Source organism: Mus pahari, chromosome 21 (assembly GCF_900095145.1).
Source record: "Mus pahari chromosome 21, PAHARI_EIJ_v1.1, whole genome shotgun sequence".
Classification (NCBI taxonomy): domain Eukaryota; kingdom Metazoa; phylum Chordata; class Mammalia; order Rodentia; family Muridae; genus Mus; species Mus pahari.
Window position 1 is genome coordinate 7,848,738 of NC_034610.1, and position 23,142 is coordinate 7,871,879.

Genomic DNA, 23,142 nt, shown 5'->3' on the forward strand with positions numbered 1-23,142 from the left:
ATCTGTCAAGGTCACACAGGGCTCTCTCCTCCTCCTCACAACAGGTTCTGAATCAGCACATCACAAAGGGTCATTTGGCATCAGCCTGTTCCCTTTCCTTCACCCCGTAACCTCCACAATCTGGCTTTTGGAAAAGAGACCACCCCAAAGGCTCGTTACACATGCTATAGGTTGGGGTGAATAACTGAGACATTCACCAGGCTGCCTAAACAGATGGCGTCCCAAGACCCAAATAGCTTACAGTGACCGGGAAAATATGCACTTCTCTGGATCAATTAGTTTTCAGCTTAAAAAGAAAGTCATTTTTGAACTTGGCCTTCCAAAGAAGTATGTAACTCATTTCCTTCCTCAACTGGTAAATTCACTAAACAGAAATAGAACATGAAAACTAGCATTATATTTACAAATAATTATTCCATATAATTGAAGTATGTCAATCTCATTCAATGTATTATCACTGAAACCCCTAACATTTTTATGTTAAATAGTATGATAAGGTTTAATTCCCGCCCCCCCCCAAAAAAACTCTTCTCATTTCAGATCTGTAAAAGCATTGTTAATAACACTTGGTTTTATAAAATGTGCACGACTTAATGACATCACACATAACAGTGCGGATGTAAGACTCAGACATATCAGGGAAGTATTACGTTTCAGAGTTTGCTGTCAAAATAACACAAAATAAAGTTGTTATTTTACTGCTCCTAAGAAAGTCAACAGCCTGGAAATTTGGCATGAATCCTTACTAAGTAAAATCACTGTTCTCAGAGTCAATTATAAATCAGTTAGACGGTCATGATCATTCCGAAGTGCCAGAATGGATGGTTCATTCTGTTTGTGAGTGGAATTAGACCTCGTCCCTGCATGCATTCTAAGGAGCAGCTGTGACAGGGTCCACTTCTTGCTGAAGGCACTCTCAGAACGACCTCATGATGACCTGGCTTTCACTGAAAACCCCAGAGTGAAAGCTGAAAGAAATTCAGAACTTAGCATATTTACAGTCTCTCGGTAACATCAGACACTTTGGCTCCACTCGGTTAATCGAACAATTGCGATTCCTGCATAATAAGATAAACTCTGCTCTCATGGAAACGTCAACAAGTAAGCGACAGAAAGCAAACCACAAAACATAACTCAGCATTAGACAGACAGTCACGAGATGCTTCTGGGAAATGGTACTCTACTTTTCTTTCAAGTAAATAATTAAATGTAAACAGCTCAACCAAAATGCCAGTGTGGATATTTGTAACTTGGAAAAACCTACAGCAGGACTACCTACCCATTTGCTTCTGAAGCATTCACGGTGAAGGGTCTCGAGCCTGCCTGCGATATTCTGTAACTCACTTTGAAGTGGCACAGTGAATCAGAAACACCTTTAATCCCAGCAATTGGGAGGCAGAGGCAGGTGGATTTCTGAGTTTAAGGCCAGCCTGGTCTACAGAGTGAGTTCCAGGACAGCCAGGGCTATACAGAGAAACCCTGTCTCGAAAAAAAAAAAAAAATAGAAACATTAAAAGAAAAGAGTTTGGAGTCAAGTACAAATATTGAACTATAAACTACACAAAAAATGTATAAAATATTTGCATTCCTGTGGGACTCAATAAAAACAAGTACAGGATGCGGCTTCATGAACTGAAGTCTCTCTGCTCTCCATAGAGTGTCTGGGGCTAGAGCGTCACTTGCTAATTGAGAAGTTTAATCTCCTTGGCAGAAAGATAGGCCAGAAGAACAGAAGTTAAGCAAGCACTGTGCTCAGGTAACAAAGCAATCAGCAAGCGTGAGTACTCTGTGCAGCAGACAAAAGGGCACGGAGCAGTCTCACCCTCCTGTTCCCGGAGGAGTCAGTTCCTAGGGCATTTGTTAAAACTTAATGTATGTGTATGTCTAGCAATCTAGGCCATATATATATTTAAATTTTTTATTCCATATGTATGAGTGCTTCGTCTGCATGCATGTCTGTGCACCGTGTGCATTTCTGGTATCTGCAGAGGCCTGAAGAAGTTATCAGGGTCCCTGGTTGCAAGCTGCCATGGAGGTGCTGGGAACAGAAGTTAGGTCCTCTGCAAAGGCGGCCACTGAGCCGCCTCTCCAGCTGTACGCTATATACTTTCAAGGATCTATAGGGAAGACTGCATGATCAAAATGTACTGCATCATTGCTAATCATGAGAAAAAAAATCTAGAAACCATCACTACCCAATCTGGAGAAGGCTTCTAGACCTTCACGGTGTGCGACATTGTGTTCTAGATCTTCTTTTTTTAAAAAAATGAATTCCTCTGGGATGAGCACATTTTGAGGAAATGGCACATGGCTATGTGTACCCTACCGGCACTCTGTGCACACCTTTAGAGAAACAAACTATGGTATTGTAGCGAGCAGACGGCATCTGAGTGCAGAATTGAGAATATCCCTCTTTCCTCTGCATATCTCTTCACGCTGCCGTTTGTTAAGACAAATAGGCATTACCTGTAAAACTTTTAACTGACACAACTTAGTTACAGCTCATTTGCACCACCGACACAGAGGCCCATATACATTAAACAGGAAAAATAACTTCTTAATTTGATATCTAAATTTTAGTAACGTAAATTATTGTGACTATTTGGTAAAAATCATTGGATACAACCAAATAAAAGTAGAAGCATGGGTTTCTGAAACCAAGCGTACTTCATGAGGGTTGAAAAATCCCTCTTGTAGGCGCCACAAAGAGAGTGTAAACACACACCTGTCCCTGCAAGAGGTCTGAATCGCAAGAGCTGCGCACACCATGCCCTGAGGTGACTGAAGCACACTGCCCCTGTCAACTTTGGGGGGGGGGGAGAGCAGGAGGAGCTAGAGGCACCAAGGGCCCCTTGGGGACTTTGTCGACACAGACTCATTTAGTCCAGGGTGGGTCTTGCTGTGTGTGAAAGTAAACTGGCCTCTATTGTCCTTCAGGAAGATGGCTCCACACACTATGTAAGCGTCACACCTTGCAGAATGTGGACACGCCCTGGTGTGAAGGGAAGCTGCTCACACAACTGCCACAGAGCTGAGGTACCCACATCTTTCTGAGGATGCTATTTACTCCTGAGAGGTCTACGAATTCGCTTTGCTTCTGGGCACCTCAGTGACTGTCTCCTAAGGACCTGAAAGCAGATACTATCCTGGAGAAATATTAAGATCAGATCAGAGTAGATCCCAACTGGGATCTGGAGACCGGGACTGACCCACAAAGTGGCTGTCCATGTACCTGAGGACAAAGATGGTCTCACTGGGGAGGCTGGGCACATAGAGATAATCATGGCAGTGACCGCTCTTGGCAGCCACCTGAAGACCATCCACAGACCAGGTGAGTGGCTCACAGCACACCGGACATGAATCTAAATCCACCACTCACACCACCCTTGGGAGAAAAGGCGGAACCAGCACCGAAACGCACGCAAGCAGAGGCACAGCCTTCCGGTTCCTTCCACTGAGCATGCGCACACCCCGAGTTCTAGTTCTCAATTGCCTTGCTGGGCTCTTGGCCTTTGCCGAGTCGTTCTTACCGATGGGACTGGTTGTGGAGGTTCAGCGATCCTGTCTGGTACATCTCCTCCAACTGCTTCCTGTTCCCAAAGTATAGGGCGAGGTCGGTGGCGATGATGGCTTTGCGGATGATCTCCAGCACCTGCTCGTACTCGCTGGAGCTCAGGGTGGAGAAGATATTGTGCCCTTCCAGCTACGGAGAGACCAGAGGAAAACCACCCATACCACCCACACCCAGGTTTCAAGGCATCTCCAGCTATTTGAAATGGTGTGGGCAATGCCGAGTACCACCCTGAGGACAAACTCAGGGAAACGGGGACTGCTTTGTCGTAATGATGGAGCTACCGCTTCTGTGGGCCATTTTACCCAGAGGGTACCACTTGCTACCACAAAACCCAAGTGACGCTACTCTACCTTATTTTTGTGTGTTTTTATGGTGATGGGGCTGATGGTGTGAACTTGTGGCATTGCCTGCGGGTTTTTCTCTTAGACCAGTTAACTGCAGTGAGTTTCCTACTTTACTGAAACACATGCTTAGAAAGGTGTCTCTAGCCTCCAACACTTCAGGTCACACTGTGAAGAGTAATCTCCCTTCTTGTAGCTCAGGAGAAGTGGGCACATTAGACGCAGTGCAGCAATATCCATTTGGAAGAGAAATTCTCAAGGGGCAAATGGCATCAGCACAGAGGAACACAGGGATAACTAGCGGGGCACAAGGCCGTGCCTCCATGCTATGTGGGGGTACCGTGGGATAGTATTACTAGAGAAGTAATGCCCCACATTGAGAAACACAGGAGACCCTTGCTTCAGCAGAGGGCAGAGTTTGGGGTTTACAGGTGGGTAGTAGACACTGTGGCCCCCCAGTAGGCAGAAGCCATCCACAAAAGACTTGGGTATGGAGTGGAAGCCAGGAGACTATAATGGGGGCTGTTGGCGGGAGGATATATTCGTGGAAGGTGAGGGTGGGAGAACGGACTATAGGTTAAACAGAAGTGAAGAAGCAGATGGGGGGGTGTGCTGGGGGGGACAAAGGCTTAAGCTTGGAGGGGCCCAGAAGTGTGGGGGATAGCCCAAAGTTAGGTATGATGGTTTGAAGCCACCCATGGGCTCATAGGAAGTGGCACTACTGCGAGATGTGACCCTGTTGGAGTAGGTGGCCTAGTTAGAGGAAATGTGTCACTAGGGACAGGCTTTGGGGATTCAGAAGCCAGCTCTGTGTGTCTCTCTCTCTCCTTCTGTGCACCATATCTGCCTGCCATGTTTCCTGACTTGATGACAGTGGACTGAACCTCTGAACCTGTAAGCCAGCCCCAATTAAAGGCTCTCCATTATAAGAATCGCACTGGTCACGGAACCTCTCCACAGCAGCAGAACAGTGGCTAAGACATAGAAAAGGTCGTATGGAAACCTACTCTTTAACAATACAATTAAAATAAAAGTGAGGGAGATGAAAGGAGAGTAGGGAGGGGAAATCAGAGGGGGAGGGGAAGCCTGGGGTGTGGAGGGTGTGTGTGTGTGGGGAGCCTAGGATGTGGGGGAGAAAGGAAAGGAAGGGTAATAGGTGGGTTAGCCTAAACTTTACGGAAACTGAATAATTAGTAAGCTAACTTCAGAATATAAAACTTTTAACAAGAGTTCAAATGGGGCGTTCTGCATGGGTGGACAATGACACTTCCAGAAGCCATGGGCTATTAAACAAAACCACATTGCCAAATGTGGGACAGCTTCCCTACGAATTATTTTGGTCAGGGTGACCTCAGCGGTCTCCAAAATGACTGCCAGTGCTGTTGGTCACCCACATGACTAACCACGTGAAGACCCTGTCGCTGAAGACACCAAGTGCTGGCTACAGGGTATAGAGAAAAATCACGTCGGATCCTAAAACCTGCTCAGCATTGTGGCTGTAAGCCTCAGAGGGCACAGTAGACTTCAGCTGCTGCCTGCAGAGTAAACTGTGAAGCTATCTCCCTGTTCTGCCCCCTCGGAGCAGTACCACCCCATAGGAATCCTCTCCCGTCAGGGGCACGACAGCTAGGCAGACTCACCTGAAGGATGGATACTGTCTGGGAGAAGTGGTGTTGCTCCATAGTGGAGGTGGAGTACAGCGCCGCCAGGGGGTGGTCGAACTTCTGCAAGTAGCTGTTACTGAAGCCCCTGTGGTCCAGGTCGTGGCACAGACACGCAATTAGCAAGCCTTTGCGCTTGGAGAGGGGAGAGCATGGAGCTGTGGTTACAACCTGGTAAGGCACCACCTGGAGACTCACAGCTTACGTTCACACCACAGTCTCCTCTGCCGTGAATATATCCAAACTCTTAGGAATCTTTGAAATTAGAAGCTTTTTTTTTTTTTTTTTTTGGTGGACAAGCTCAGCTGTTCATGCAGTGGGCAGCTTGGGTTCCTCTAGTTCTAACAAGGCCATTGCTATTCTCAGCCAATACACACGACACACAAATACAGGACACACAAAACGAGCATGCTGCATTGGGATAAGGAAAACGCCATGAAGCCCAACAGAGTCCACCCTGTAATAAAGAGATCAGTCTGGGCCAGACACCAACAGGGACTTGTGAGAAGAAGGCTGAATGCAACATGGTGTTTGGGAGGGTCTTGGTAGAAGAGCGGGACTGAGCTAGGTCACCAGCTTGCTGGAGACCTAGGGCAGGACTCAGGCTCCTCACATAGACCTCATACTCCAAATGACAAGGGGCAGCATGAAGGGACTCCGGGACCTCAGCATCTGCAGCTAACTGGCAGTTTTGGGAAACTGTCTGGCTATGTGTAAGGAGTTCACCGGGAGGGCATTGAGACACCACTGAGAAGGTTTGCAAAATTCAAGAACAGGCAACAGAGGGTGAGGAGGGCCCGACAGTAAGGGAGATAAATATAAGAGGCAGGAACGAAGTCTGGATCCAGGCCGGCCAGTGGGCTCTCCTGACAAGCATGGCCGCCAGCAGCAGCTGTGGGAAATCCTGCAGGTGGCTCAAGGGAGTGGATGGTCAGGGTCCAGGGCGAGAGCTGTGAAAGTCTGAAGTGGTGGGCAAGGTGGAAACTGAATAAGGAGCTGTTATCGGCTCAAACTAGCCTTGAGTGGGAGAAGTGTCGGAGTTCACCAAGGCTCTGCAAGAAGGGAGGAAGGCACAAGCCTGAGCCATCAGGACTCCAACTTTAAGGAGACTGAGGAGAGAGAATTAACACAAAGGTTCCCCAAAAGGAGTCACACAGCAAAAAGGAAAGGGTCGCAAGGCTCCCCGAGTAGACTAGAATATAAATTCCGATAGAAGAGAAAACTATTCATGTGAACAAGACGTGCATATTTCATTTGAATCTTTTGAAGGAAATAGTAAACAATATAGATAGATTCTGCTACAGCTAAAGATTATTTTAGAAAACAAATCGGAAAACAAAAAAAGAAGGCCTCTCTGTGTGACTGCAGTGTATGTGCATAGGAGTGGAGGGGGGGTATGTGATAAGGGCGTGGAGGATGGGGGATACACATACTTGCGTGCACATACTGATTGGTGTGTCTATGTGGAGGCCTGGGACAGACACTGGATGCCCTGCCTTACTACTTTCTGATTTATTCCTTTGATGTATATCGCTCACTGGAGCTAGGCTGCTGGTCAGGAAGCTCTCTAGATGCCCCTGTCTTTGTCTCCCACAGTGCTGGGGTTAGCCTGTGCATGGCCACGCCCAGCATGTGTGTGTGTGGTGGTGGTGGGGGGGTTGGGATCTGGATTCAGGCCCTCGGGCTTGCCTAGTAAGAATTCTCACCTGCTGAGCCACCTTTCCAGCCCCACTTTTTACTTTGTCTGAGGTGGTAATTTTTTTTCCACTTCTGGAACCCACCTTCCATGATTTCTGTTCCAACTATGAACTTGGTCTATCAGGGTGGCAAGAGGCCCGAGAAGACCTACTTTGAATGTGAGCATATGCTAGAGGTGACATTGGCTAATCTTGGTAGGCATTAGTGTGATATTTTCAAGGAGAAAAGAGGCCTGGGTTTGAGCAGTTAGTGGTCCTACAAGGCTGGGAGCTCAGAAGGCCAAGCTTAAGTCTGGTCCCTAAAGGGCTCAGCATCACTGGTACTCAGCATCCCTGGTACTTAGCATCACTGGTACTCAGACACTAGTTCCCTGCACTCAGTACTTGGCTGGGAATATGCTGTGCTGGCTGAATGGACAAGAAGGCGCCAATCCTTGTGACTCTGAGATTGCGAAATCTTCCACCTTGCCATTAGCTCTGAGGATTTGGTGCCTGGGAAGCTAATTGTGTACCTCAAGGCCTGTCCCCTTGTTCTGGAGGAGACCAAAAGGCACTAACGTTTGCAAATCATCCAGATACATCTACATTATTCAGGGCATATGGACAAGGGAAAAACCAATCATTCTAGCCAGGCAGTGGTGGCCCACGCCTGTAATCCTAGCACTAGGGAGGCAGAGGCCGGTGGAACTCTAAGGCAGAGGCCAACCTAGTCTACAAGGTGAGTTTCAAGACAGCCAGGTTTACATATAAAAGCCCTGTCTTGAAAAACCAAAAAGAAAGAAAAAGAAAGAAAGAAGAAAAATTTACCTCATTAAATACACACAGGACCTGTCAGCTTTAATAAGGAAGAAAGGTCAAACAATACACACACACACACACACACACACACACTCTTACTTCCTTAGGGGGTATTTGGGTAGAGGTGAAATTTCTAGATCAACATTTCTAATAAAGTATGATAGTGCTAAATTCATGTAATGAATGCATTTTGATGGCCATTGCGGCACTGAGGTTGGTTTGTAGGAAGATACGCACGCCTACCTCGAGGTCTGTGAAGAGGCCATTGTTGTTTTGAAGTATGGCGTACATGCAGTGTGCCACCGTGACTGCATGCTTCCAGTTGTGGTAAGGAACCCGCCGATAGTTCTTCTTTACAGACATGATAAAACGGCACAATTTTTCAAGTTCGAAACTGTGGAGAAGAGACTTTATGACAAGGCCAGCATAGCAGCATGCATTTCAAGAGAGCATCTAACTGTTCACTGTCTGTTCCCTCACACACCTGTGGACCCCTCACACACCTGTGAGTTCCCTCACACACCTGTGGACCCCTCACACACCTGTGAGTTCCCTCTCACATCTGAGGACCCCTCACACACCTGTGAGTTCCCTCACACACCTGTGGACTCCCTCACACACCTGTGGACCCCTCACACACCTGTGGGTTCCCTCACACACCTGTGGGTTCCCTCACACACCTGTGGGTTCCCTCACACACCTGTGTGCTCCCTCACACACCTGTGGGCTCCCTCACACACCTGTGGGCTCCCTCATACATCTGTGGACTCCCTAACACACCTGTGGGCTCCCTCCTGGCCAAGCATTAGCTCTGCAGTCACTCCTACTTCTTGCTCCTTCTATAGCCAGAAAGCAGCAAGAAAAGCAAGCCCAACTCTGGTAGCTCCATTCCTCCAGTCAGCATGCAGTCCACCCCACTTACCCTCCATGAGTTTCTTGCATTTACAAGCATTTCCTATGCTCCAGGGGCCTCAGAAGGCCATGTATGGCATCCTCCTGGCCAAGGGCATTCTCAGCTAAGAACTTCTAAGAGGCTTACTCAGATCTACAAATGCTGAGCATAGATTATAACAATTGTCTCTGCATCTGACTATCCTTCTAGAGGGAACCCAAGGTGCTAAGGTACACTCAGGTTGCATGTTGCGACATCCACATCCAAATGTTCATACAGTACATGAAAGAGGAGGACACCAATACTACTGTACCCAACAATGATTATTAAATTTTTCTTGAGACCCGACCCTTTCTCAAAATATATTTAAGGAAGATTAAAAGACTAAGAGTTCATAAATATACACAGTTCTGAATATACACAGAGTTCTGAATATACACAGCGTGTGTTTTCCTCAGTAGAAACTTTCAATGTCAGGGGGGCTGGAGAGATGGCTCAGCAGTTAAGAGCACTGGCTGCTTTTCCAGAGGCCCTGAGTTCAATTCCCAGCAACCACATGCTGGCACACAACCATCTATAATGGGATCTGAGGCCCTCTTCTGGTGTGTCTGAAGACAGCTGCAGTGTACTCATGTAAATAAATAAATTTTAAAAGAGTTCAATGTCCTGGAAATGCAAAGTCTGGCCTCTTATGACTTCCGGCCCAACCCTCAACTGTCTATTAAACAACCAGAGCTGCTGGTCCTGCACTTGCTACTGATAAACGTAGAGAAGACACAAGGCTCAAGAAGATGGGTAATGTCATCCCAGAAAAACTAAAAGGCTCTGCAGGCATGGAGACAGGAGGATGTGGGTTAGTGCTAAACGTTAACATTTAGAACATGAGCCAATACAGCCATGCATTTTCACCTTGTGTGAGCGAGACAGAAACTATCACACATAAAGTCACAAAGCTGTGTGGGACATGGCAGATGCAGAGGGCGACAGGTCTATGGTTGCTGTCAGACTCCCTAAAAGACATTTTGGTGTGAATGCTCCAGGCATGTACACTATCCAAACACCCTGCTTTAAGCTTGGATCCTGCCTCCTCAGCTGCACAGCCTAAACAGCGTTCAGTGCCATTTGACATATGCGACATGTTAATGGGGAAATGCTAGCATTTCGGTTCCATTCAGATTACCCGTTTCCGGGACCAAACCTAGATGTGAGGCTGCTGTGGCTATGGCCAAAGTGGCCAGGAAGACAAACAGTCTCTCTGGAGCACCTGGAAAAGCTGCATGGTTGTCCAACGAGCTCAGTCAGTCTTTATTTAACCGTTTATTAAAATGTCGTATTTTACCACAGTTATACAATGACCCCGGGTTAGGTGTAAGTGGGCGCAAAGGAGGTCCTCCCCCCCACCTCCCATTCAAAAGGAATCCCACAGGTTGTTCATACCAGGTTGTCCCACAAGACCGATGGATCATGTAGACAAAGATCCCAGGCCACATGTTCTCAAAAGGACCAATGTCAAAGTGGAATCTGAAATCAGAGAGAAGTAGGTCACTGGGTCCAATTAGGATGGGTGCAGGAATGGGCTCTAATCTCTTCTCCACCCAACAGTGAGAAGACATGGGAGGTCGGGCCCTGCCCCTGCCTTCCCTGCAAACACCTGACTGAGTGGAAGGGTTCCTGCAGGAGTCTAGTTCAAAGGCTGCCATCGGGGTCCCCAGTGCATATGAAGCACGCCGTCCAGGGGGACCTTAGAAGCAGCAGCCTTGTGGTTAAACTGAAACAGGAACTCAGTCAATATAAAACCTAGAGTTAATGTGCTAGTAACTGTGTTCTCATTTAATAACGTAACTTCTGACCCCCAACCAGAGTGACTGGTGTCGTGAAGGAGTGTATTTTCAATGATAAGACAAATGCAAGTGTGGGAACAGGGTGGCTGCCATAGGCACACAATCACCACAGGTCTGGCCTCTCCAACTGTATTGCCCAAGCACCGGGAATAGAGTAGAAAAATGGAACAAATTATTACTAAGTTTTTAAATATAACTTGGAAATTTAGACCTGTACGTGACATTAAATACCATTTTGAATATGGGATGGGGGAATAGTAAAGGATAGTATTTAGGTTACTGGTTTCAAATTTAGTTCAGATTTTGTTGTTGTTGATGTTTAAGACAGGGACTCCCTATCCACCCTGGCTGGCCTTGGTCCGACTGCCCCAGTCTCTGAGCACTGCCATCGTGGGCTCCATCAGCCACACTGGGCTTCAATTTCAGATTTTCCTATTTGAGGCTACCAGAGGGAGTGACACATGAAACCACACGTGAGGGTCCACGGTGACCGTGGCTCTCACTCCACAATCCATTTTGCTTTTGTTCTGAGAAAACAACATGAGACGCTCACAGCTCGATGTCCCGGCAGATGCGAGCTGGTAGGTTGAAGCGCATGAGGCCTTGCCACTCCTCGGAGGTACAGATGCTGTGGTAGGACAGCTTCTCCATGGTAACCCTGTAGATGCACTCTGAGTGGCGGATCCTGTGGTACATCTGCAAGGCACGAGGAACGTGAACGAGGCCTGGTTAGAACAATAGGGGCTGTACTTCGGCGTTGGGAGTTCAGACTCGAGATGGGAGCTGAGGTTTATGAGACTCACGGTCTAGACACCCTGCAGCTGGGCAGACAGACAACCTCTGAGGGACAGCACTCACATGACTTATATCTTCCTTAACAAGTATCTTACCGCACACCACCTTGGGGAGAGAAATCACTGTCTTTTCTATAATGCCTTATAGTGTATTTTCACTTCAGTAATACAAGCACTGAGAACAAAAGGTGTATGTATTATCAGTAAGTGAATGGCCTAACCGTTTTAAATAAAATAAGGTGTACTGTACTTCTGTATCTGTTAAAACAGACACTTCACTAATAACGTGTCACCCAGAATACCAAACTAATGTTCTTGGAAGGAGTTTGTTTCATTCCCTGATTTAATTGAATTTTTCATTATATTAAGTGATTTTGGGGTTTTGCCAGCATTAGATCAATGAATCCAAACGTGTAATGGATTTGGATGACGACGATATTGTTTGTGTCCATGGAGTAGAAACATGAACAGATGGCTACACTAATGAACCATTCAGGGCTTAGCATGCAGCTAGTGGTGAGGTGTGGCACCTCATCTGGAGGGAGGGGCTGGGAGGGGAGCCTCTTGAAAATAAATGGACACATTTTTCTGCCCTATTGAATTAGTAGGACCATGAGCACTCGTATACATACAAAATGGTTTTATAAATAATACAAATCATAAATATATTATATAAATAATAAATATATATAATACATACACATATACATGTATATATGTGTGTGTATATGAGAAAAATGAAATTTAAAAAGCAATGGAGTCAGAGAAAAGACCAATGTTTCCATGTGTGAATTGGTAATATGAGATTAATTTGAAGAGAAATTATAGGGGAAAAAATGAGCCCTTCTCAAGTATTAATGTGTGTCATTAATAGTTTCTTCAATAGTTCACATGTTGCTGTGACACCAATACAGGGCAGCTTGCTTTCTATATACAAGATTACACATACACCAATATATACAAGCTCTATGTAATAATATGAATGAAGATGAGATGCATCAAGAATTAAGATGTTCTTTATGTCACGCTTAGAAACTATTCGCCACCCTTCTTAGCAATCTGGCATAGGCCACAGCTTTCTAAACTGTGGATTGTGACCCCACACGGGGGGGGGGGAGGTGTAGCCGTAATACACGATAGGCTGTCATAACACACAACAATGGAAAATTCATTACAATTCAAATGCATCACAAATGTGGGGTGTGTGTTAACAAGTCTGCCTGTAAAGCATCTCACATCTTTGCTGCAGCCATGGTTCCAAATGCACAGCGAACATACTTTGCTCTGTGCATGAAAGCACAACTGCTTTATATATATATAAAAAAAAAAAAAACACAGTGGTTTAACTAAAGGGGAGATACAGAATTTGAAGCATCACTCTTGTGTATGTAACAATCACATTAGCATAGTTTATGTCGTGTCAATACTGCTGGTTGTTGCTGACGACTTTTATAGAAAAAAAAATCGTTCAATTACTTTCGACTTGTGCTTAGTATAGATTCATCAACAATTTCTGAAATGGTCTGAATGCACTTCTGCCATTTTCTGCCACATGGTTACGTAAAGCAGTGTCTTCCTATCCCCAGGTTACCTCTGAGAGTCACATCTGTGTGAAGTCATAGACACCTGACCCTAGCTAGACTCCCTCCTATCCTCCCCAGCTCCCACTAGGACCTGGGTGAACCACCCACACAGCACCCATGTTAGATCATAGACGCATGACCCCAGGACCCTCTCCCCAGGCTCGGACTGGCCTCGGCAGCACCTGACTGAGGCCACAGACCCGCAACTCCAGATCCTTAGCCACCCTTAGGCTCCTGCTATGACCTGAGGGAACTTGGGTAGCCAAGGCACCTGGCCAAATAACCCATGGCCTTCCTGCAAATAAGACAGCTAGCCTGACTAGGGTCACCCAAGTTATTCCAACCACAAACCAGCTCTGTTTCATGACTGAGCTCTGAGTATAACCTAATAGATCCTAAACCAGCTGATATATAGCAATACCAAACTTAGACCCAAATGTCCATTCAAATGGGCTGGCAATTCATGCCGAAGATATACCTGACCAATTCTAGATACTCAGATCGCAAGGCAGAATATAACAGGAAAAACCAAGGCAATATGTTTGCCCCTCATGCTGCCAACCCCGTTGTAATGTCCCCAATGAAAGCCACCTAGAATAAATTACAAGGAATCCAGAAGAACAACTGTATATTCAGAGAATCGGTGAGAACATAATTGTCTAGATACATCTGAAGAGGGACAGGAATGAGTCCCCAAATGAATTCTAGGAGAATGCAAACAAACAGCTGAATAAGTCAATCAGAATGCAAAATTAGATTCAAAAGAGAGAGAAAAATACTGCAAAATACAGGAATGAGGTGAGGCTGGAAGGGAAACACTCAATAAGGCAAATGGAATCTTAGTGGAGCCTCACTGACAGCACAGCTTGTGTGCAGCCCAGGCTGGGACTCCTGGAGACAAGGAGCAGGGGTCAGAACACTCAGTCACAGAAAATGGTAGGTAGAACACGTGACGGGTCATGGGAGACACTTGGGACACCACAGAAAGATCAAACCTATGGACCACAGACCTAGGTGAAGAAGAACTCCATACCGAAGGCACAGAAAATATTTTCAGTCAAATCACCAAAGAAAAGTTCTCAAATCTAGAGAGTAGGATGTCTATCCAGGTATGTGATGCTCAAGGAAGAGTAAGTGGATGGGGCTGGTAAAGAAACTATCTGCTCACCCTGCATTGCCATCAAAACCAAACATACAGAACAAGAGAAGACCACAAGAGAGAGGGGCAACTGCACACAAAGGCGGGCCCATCAGGTGTCTATTTCAAAGCATTCTGCCCATGGATGTGTGCGGCTTTATAATTTTATAAATGAAAAAGATGAGAAAAACCTCCAACCAGATTGTTGGCTACTATCTTGTAAAAGACAGCAAGTGACAGAAATAGGACTTTGGGGACTGGATGTTGTCATGTGTAAAGGACCAACAGTACCCATAACTAAAGGTCACACGTTGTGACCTTTAGACCGAGTGCAGCTACTTCTACTTCCACCTTCATGGTAGAATCAGGCTGGGCCACAGGGCATGCCGAACTGCACTGAATATTGAGAATCCCAGGGACAGTTAGCCTTCATGCCAGAGCATGTGGGGTCATCTCTAGGGCAGAAAGCCAGGAAGAAGCCACAGAGGTCTGGGAGGATATAAGGGAAGTGTCTGCTTGAGTTTGCAGGTGAACAATGTCGAAGGAGCACCACGTCATGCTCTTTGGTTGTGGAGGGGCTCTAATAAGACTCACGCATCGCACAGTCCTGCCTATCTGGGATGGCAAACATCCCATGACAGGTGGCCTTCTGCATGTAGAAAGAGGCAGTGGCTGTGTGCCCAATTCAGTGTTTGCAAGCTCCTCCTCAGGCTGTTAGTGAGGCAGCTTTTCACGCGTGTCCTCATGCCCATTCTCGCAGCCTGTGGTTTGTGGACAGTGCCTCAATCATCTGTTGACATTTTTGTTGTTGTTGTTGTTGGTTTTTTTTTTTTACAGTATTTATATATTTCCTTTCACAGAAAGACATATTTCAAATCTGCTGCCCTCTCTCCTGACAAATGAGTCAATATTTTGACATCTAGAAGATACTATTTAAAGGAACGAGGAGCATTTCAGAAGTTGCCAGTGCTACTAACAATGAATGAGAGAGTAAATAGTTGTTCATAAAATGGAACCCAGCTTCTTGGTTGATAAAATACTTGCTCTGAGGTACCGATCAATATACCAACTCCTCATGACAGTCCTGTGGCACTCACAGATGGGCACCTTGGCTTTAATGTTCACAGTTGACACTGAGCCACTTTAGGCTGGAATGATTCTCAAGGCTGCAGACTTGAGTTGGATCTCTTTTCTAGTAATGAACTGCAGGCATGTAGGTGGGTTCCTTAATTCTCTTTACCCAGGTCCCCATCTGTGGACTGAGGACACGGTGGTGAGCAATCATAAGGGGGTGTAAACAGCAGGTACCACTGAGTGGTGACAGTTCCGGTCTTTTAACATTGTATATTGGTCTCAGATGACTTATCAGCATGGCATGCCACTCCACCCTGGCTGCTGTCTTCCTCTGGTGAGGATCAGGAAATGTTTGACCTGAGTGACAATGGCCAACGACTATGCAGGAATCGACTGTGTCTCTCCATGTCTAACAACCCGTGAGGAGCCTGAGATTGCTAGTAGTGGGAAATACACAATAGAAATCAGGAAACCCACCACTGCTAGGCATTGGCCCCATGAAATTACAGTTAGGTTAACTTTCTGGAGGTCTGAGATATAAGCCACACTTGCTAATGAAACTTAAGCATTTTCTCTACCACTGATTTCATTTGCATTTCAGATAACAAAAAATGTTTCATTATTAACACCAAAGGGATCCACTACACACATCTTAAGACCAAAACACACACTGTATAGAATAAAAATTTGCGCTACAGCAAGCCAAAGGAACGTGCATACCAGCATAGGTGGCTAATCCCTAAGCGAACAAGTGAGGTAGGAAAGGGGCTGTGTTGTACGGAGCTGGAGATGCAAAACCGTCCTGAAGCAGTCAGGGTGTGGAGACCAAGACTCCACAGTAGGTGACTGTAGTTCAGAAGCTCATGCTGCTTACACACACAGGAATGTCAAGTGGTCTTCAAACAGTAGGAGCCTGGAGTAACAGCCTGCAAGGGGGATTAAGCTGTCCTGGGTGTAGAACTCCCATGGGCAATTATCCAGGATAAATTATCTGGAGTCATCAAATGAATGGGAAAACTAAGTAAGAAATACACATGAGCAGATAACCCAAGGGGTGCCCTGGAAATGGAGAGATCAAAAGATGCTGCCTCCCAAAATCACAGAACCCGGTGGTTCCTCCTACAGGTCCCAGCCGGTCTACTCCACGGGCATGGCCACAGCACAAAGTCAATGAATGGGGTATTTCCCTATTCTTTGCCCCTAAGATCTATCTTAGATTTCCTTCTTGAAGACAGGCCCCAGCACATTCTGTATGTAGCACTAGGACGAGTTCCTCTCCTGCTCAAACTGAGTGGGGCACGTGTAAGGATTTTCTCCAAACTCTTCGCCCAGCCAAAGCATAAATAAAGTGGGAGCTGGGGATTTCTCTCCTGGGAGCCTAGAGTTTATCTTTGAATGGGTTTCAATGGTCCCTCTGCAATCTTTGTCTTCATTTTTTTTTCCCAGGAGATGCTAGAACGGAGCCTCCATCTTGATGAAAGGGAATTCAGCCTGTGCAGACCATTCAGCTGTCTGTTAAGCAATAAATTTGGAGTTCATAAAACTGGTGGCAGCGATAACATACTGTATTGGAGCTGACTGGAATCCAAAGCAATGGGGGCCGACTGCATCTGCTAAAGACTAAGAACCCAGACATTATTGCCTACGGTCCTAATGCCAGTCCCCAGGGAAGCTGCCATCGCCACTCGCCTGCTGAGGAATCTCGGGATCAGAGGCACAGGCTAAAGACTTCTAGCATTTCTAAATGGCCATGTTTCCATTAAAATTACTTTTAGCTATCCGTTAACTTGATAAATGAAATGTAGGTGCTGCCAGCCAGACATGCTCTTTAATCCCATCAGTGGGATGCCCTCTCATATGTCCAAAGGTAACCTAAAAAAGATAAGGGCATTCTGCATGTTATTCCGGTCCTTGTGTCTCTGCCTCTTCTCAGGTACAGGCACTGTAAACCAACAGGACCACAGAGCCTGACGACAGACTGAACACCCACTTTAGAGGCAACTGTGGGCCTTAGGGCTCTTTGTTCAAGGGCAACATTATTCTGAGTTCCCAGGATCACATGAGTCCTGACTTAGTGACAGCCAATGAGTGGAGGCCATTTTATTCGTAGAGAGGTTTTTCACATCTATGACCTTAGTAAACATGGACATTCTTCAGTAAGAAGTGAAGCTTTCAAGGGAAGAAAGGAGCTGACCTGGTCCAGTTACCTGCTTGGGGCAGTCGGGCAGCAAGGTGCCTCTCCTACTGAAAACATGCCCAACACAGCAAGGCTGACTTGCTTAGAGGGTACCAGGAGAGCTGGAGAGGGAACCTCACACTCAGGCTGTGAGCCTTCCCTTCTACAGATGCACAGAGCCAGGCTCTGAGGAACACAGAGGAGGGGCTTTGCTGCCATCTTCTTTGCACGCTATAGCCTCTCCATTTGGTTTATGAGGATGCTCCGAAGAGCATCCACAAGTGCTTTCCTTTCTAATAAGGACTGTGGCTTTTTTTTTTAAAAAACAAAGCCAGCAAAGTCCTCACCATGGTCCAAGTCTAGGCGGCCAAGGCGGGAGAAGAGATGCAGTTTCAGACCTTCTCTTGCACTTTCAGAGTTGAAGAAAAAAACTTCAAAAGCAACATGATTGTTTTACATAAGCTTTTAGTGAGGAGAAACACTTCTGCAATAAAGTCAAAATGAATTTCACAGAATTTGCAGCCACTCTGGGTACATTCCCTCGTGCCCCTTGAAGGCAAGGTGGCCCTGTCCTGGGAGCCAAGGGTGTGAACTGTACTGGGCTGTGGAGGCACACAGGACCTGCTGCTTTGGGAGATCAGCATGGATGGGTGGTGTGGGATTTCCCCCCAAAATAATCTAAGTTACTCAAGTGGCAACTCCCACTAGTGTATGACCAGAGTCCTAAAAATTTGCTCAGAGTCCTAAAAATTCCCTTAAGTGCAGAACCACAATACCACTATAGGATTGTTAGTTTATGAATCCCTACATGTCCAACCCATTTAAAATAGAGCAACATAGGAAATAGATGCTAAATTTCAGGTATAAACTGAGCCTTGTTTTATTCCTCGGGCACAGGACAAAGTGACCCAAGAGGACTAGATTTTGTCATTCACGATGTTCACACACTGGCATTAAACGGAAAACACACACACACACATTTTCCTTATAGGCAGGACGTTCCTGGCCACTGGGGAGACATGAGTTTCTGTTTGTACCCTGCAGGGACTCCCTAATGTACCATCTATGACAAACAACAGACACCAGGTTCCCTTCTCCAGAAGACAAGAGATGCAACCCCAGTGCTGCCATTTCACTAGTACACAAACAATTCTTTTGGGACAAACTCACATCTTGAACTACACTCAAACTCTCAGGAGTTAGTTTTCTTTAACAGGCACTGTAAGATACTTCCTCAAGTAGGCGCAAGCAGGACTCCCTGCGCATATAGTTCACGGAGGAAATAGAAATGAAAAAAAGAAAGACAAGAAAAAGAAAAAAGTCACTTGAGTCTAGAGTCACACTTACATTAGCACAGTGCAAGGCCAGTGCGCAGAAGACAGCAAACATCTTGAAGTTGTTCTCGTCCGTCTTGGAGAAGGCGCTGCCGCTGATCTTGTTCACCATCTGCACCACGCCAATCACGCTGCCTCTGCTCACTATGGGCATGCACAGAATGTTCCTCGTGGTGTAGCCCGTGTACAGGTCCACCTCCCTGTGGAAGTGGAAGGGACAGCCCCGTTACCCAGGGAGAAAGGCCGTGGGCGGGGACAGACAACGTATTCAACAATCCCGACTTTACTCTGTAGCTTGGGTGCCTGTGCTACCAACAGCTGAAGTGGCACTGGGCATTTGAGGTGATATAAAAATGAAAGTGTCTTATTAAAACAATTCACAAATATTCAGGCTGGTTTGGTTGTGTTTATAATAGTTTTCTAGGGCAGTCTCTCCTGGAGGCTCCTGGCCAGGGTCGGTAATCTGGGGGAAATCAGGATGTTTGGTAGACAGTATCTTCCTTTGAATTTGGTCAGAGTTATGAGACTGGTAACTTGCTAAGGCATTTTAAGTGAGGATATTTACATTAAAATCTAGAGCAGGTATCAGCAGGTATCAGCAGTCACAGCTATCATCTCTGCAGGACAAGGCTGCCTTCATCTGTGGATGCTCTACGAGGTCCGGGCCTGGCTTCTCTTGCTTACCCATGCTGTTCGAGAACCATCTGGCCTTTGCTGCTGGGCTGTAGTCTCCACCGAAGACCCATTTCATTTATCCACACTCCACTTAATGGTCGGTGCCATTTGTTAATAGCTAGTTACTGGCTGTTTCAAATCAAAGCTGTTGGGGGTGGGGGGTGGGGTGGGTTACAGCCGAGTCTTTGGACAAATGATTTCATTTTCCTTGGAGCGTCTATGTAGGAGGTGGGCAGACTGGTGGATCGCTCACGGTCAAAGCTGTACCTCTGTTTTCCCAAGAGGCTATCTTATCATCTACTCCCACCAGCAAAGCACAAGGTCACGCCGCCATCTCTGCCTTTTCCACCCCGATGCCAATCTTAAGATCCCAGCTGCTTGCCTGGTGCACACTAGAAGGTGACCTGTTTATTCTCCATGTGTTGTTGGGTGGCTGTAAGTGCATCATTTTTGGTGAAGCAGCCTACATGCTCTGGCCTGTCTGGGGCTGCCTTGTACAGCCTAGATATACAGACAGTGGCATCACATGCTTTGCCCATCAATAGCTCCCCTCAATCCATTGGCTGCATTTTTTTTTTTATTTTCTCAGTAGTCTGACTCACAAATTTTACGTAAGGATTTTAAATGATGACTATTGCTTTCAATATTTAGGCAGTCTAAGGGCAAGAAAGCTTGCTTGGGGAAAATCTAAGGTTATTAGTATTCTCAACTTGTTGGCGAAATATTAACACAGCTATGTTTCTATATGAGTCTTATATTCTCTGACACCCTATCATTAATCATAGGGAATGCTGCCAGCTGATTATACTGTTTTTAAAGTAAGTCAGATGTATCAACTAAACACTGTTATTGTGTATCTGAAATATTGCTGTAACAGCCTCACCATCTACCTTGTGACTTCTAACTTCAAAGAACTGAATAAAACTTATTCTTTGATTTTGAGTTCTCCAGAGTCTCACATGAATGAAAAATTCTTAATGCCCCATCTTAATACTACACTCTAGCAATATCCCAGCTGTGCGGCTCGCTCGGTTCCTACTTTGTGCGCAGCAAAGCTTCCAGAGCTCTTAGGAAAATTATCTGTAGTCCCAAGAAACGATTACAAGTGGGTGTTCTCATACCATTTAAAAAAAAAAGATGAAACTACAGCACAAAGAAATCAAATAACTGACCCCAGTTCCATCCATAGTGCATAAAGGACAGACAGGGCCTTAGTTCAAAACGGGACATGACAATCTAAAACCCACGTCCTTATCCCTGTGTGGCACCTGTAGGCATGCGGAGACAGAGAACAACGGGATGAAATCATGACATCACAGCCCCAGCCCCAGCAGCCCACAGCTGTCAGTTGACACTTGACACCCTGAGGAGCCCCATCATGGAAGGCTGACCTACGAATAGCCTCCAACCATCATTATGAAAGTGTCAGAGGGCACTGACCACGTAGACTGGGACAGTGTGAACCAAGACTCCTTCCGAGTGGCTTCCGCCCGGTGGAACCTCAAAGGAGAAAGGATGAGGGCCGCGCTCTCTGCTCACCTGTTAAAGCGAGGGTCCGCGTAGGCATCGGGAATGTTCAGGACTTCGCCCGTTCTTGCCACCTGACCAGCAATCCCTTTCTCGATGGAAAATCTGCAGAAACAAAAAAAGGGAGGGCAGTGGTGATTAGTTATAAAGGAGTTCTGAAGCATGTCATTAGCATCCGGCATTTGAATTGAGCCTCTTTTTAATTAGAAAATTAATTTTCCATTTATGTCTCCTAAATAACCTTATGAGATATGTACAAGAAAGGCAGAAAATTACCTTGCAGTGATGACTCAGAACACTGTCTTCAGATGCAACACATAGTAACTTGAGACTCTGTGTGCCTGCAAACTGAAACCCAAAACTTTGCGGCTGGAGCCTAGCACCACCCAACAACAGTCTCCCTGTGCAGCGAATCTTCACGCCAATTACAGCCCGCACACCTCCTTAGTAGACATCTCACTGTGCTGGGCTTACTCCCTGGAGCACAGACAGCCCCGGGCCCAGCTCTGTAGCCCTGATGTCTGTGACCCATGCACTACACAGAAACATTACAAAGGTGTTTGCATGCCTCTAAGGTGCTTGTTTTAAAAACAATCAGACTATACATAGGAACTGATTGCACGTAGTTATACTTTGCAATAAAGCATCGCGCTTGTAAATATTTGTCATGTTACTATATTACAATAATAGATGTACTTATTTCAAAATTTAGCTAATTAAAGAAATACATCGACAACTCATTCTAAGATTTTTTTTTTCAGAAACTCAAGAGGGCACTGACCCAAGACAGAATGAAAATGTCCCCCCAAAGGACCGACCCTGCATGAAGTGCAAAGTCAGCAGCCTCCTCGTTTCCTCCTGCTTTAAGGAGCACAAATTGGACACCACAAGCCATGCCAGAGTGTACTCATGACACGCACTTGCCTAACTTGCTCTGGGAGCCTAGGCATGGGGACTCCCTGAGCTCTTGGTGGCTCTTTCTCTACCTATGGTGAGCACAAGCCAGAGCGCTGGAGGCCAGCCTCAACTAGTTCTCACAGAGCCAGACAGCCTGGTTCCCTCCACTCCTGTTCCCATGCTTGTAAAATACGAGCTAATAGCTCCACAGTTAGGCCCAGCACCAGCCGGTGTGAGCCCCAACGAAAGCACGAGAGACCAGTTTAACCAGGTGACCGTGTCCAGACTGGCAAATCCAGAATATCACCAAACCAGTACGTGATCAAAATGTAAGATGCCCCACAGACTCCCGCAGTGCACCCGCATCAGCATTATATGACTATGTAACCTGGGATCAGTCAACCTAGAAACATCTGGATGTGCCAGGGCCAAGTGGCGACAGCTGGTGGCTGCTCGCTTTGTCCCGTGTCATTAGTTCCCCAACCTGACAAAGTAGCCCAGTGGAAACGCAGTAATTAGTGGTGCAGTGTCTCGATAGGGAGTTTTATAATGGTGATTGAAAGGCTCAGATGGACAAAAAGCAAGAAGAGGCCAACTTTGAAGGGGAACTGACTTGTGCACACGACTCTCAACTCCTCCGCCTGTTAGTGCTCCTTGTAGGTTCCAGGTTGTGTCAAGACTGAGGCACCAGGACTTTACCAACAAGTAAGGGCCATTTGCCCATTTCAATGACAGTAGCTGCCGCTTAAGGTGCAAAGAGGACCTTCCTTTCTAAATGCAGCAGAAGGGGTAACTGGTTCAGCCTGTGACTAGGCCCTGAATTCAGATGTTCAAGTCCATCAATTTCCTCGACTCTGGACCTTTAGTCCTCGTGGGTTGGGAAGGAGCAGGGGCTAAGTTGGTTAAATTCACCCTGCTCCTAGACACAGGAGCCTGCCTGCCTGCTGTCGCTGGGAGGGCGACCTTTACCTACCTGGGAGCACTAGTAAGTTTTTCCAACATGATTTCCAGAAGGACCGCCTCCGGAAGATGGCGTTTCCAGGAGTGACGCTAACACTTCCTAGGTGAGGTTTCGCTGGCTGCAATGCCATTCCCAGAAGCACTACCTTCAGGAGGCGGGTCCTGATGGGAGTGGTACCA

General features: G+C 46.3%; 1 protein-coding gene across 1 annotated transcript in view; it reads right to left on the reverse strand.

The window, feature by feature from the left end:
- The window catches only part of Pde10a (phosphodiesterase 10A), a 180,665-nt gene that overhangs the window by 8,728 nt on the left and 148,795 nt on the right, over positions 1 to 23,142 (reverse strand). The window contains exons 12-18 of the mRNA XM_021220932.2: positions 21,118 to 21,210; positions 18,917 to 19,103; positions 11,358 to 11,500; positions 10,401 to 10,484; positions 8,315 to 8,465; positions 5,556 to 5,711; positions 3,531 to 3,703 (exon numbers count right to left, since the gene is read on the reverse strand). Of these exons, the coding sequence (XP_021076591.1) occupies positions 3,531 to 3,703; positions 5,556 to 5,711; positions 8,315 to 8,465; positions 10,401 to 10,484; positions 11,358 to 11,500; positions 18,917 to 19,103; positions 21,118 to 21,210 (987 nt within the window). The remainder of the gene's footprint in view (positions 1 to 3,530; positions 3,704 to 5,555; positions 5,712 to 8,314; positions 8,466 to 10,400; positions 10,485 to 11,357; positions 11,501 to 18,916; positions 19,104 to 21,117; positions 21,211 to 23,142) is intronic.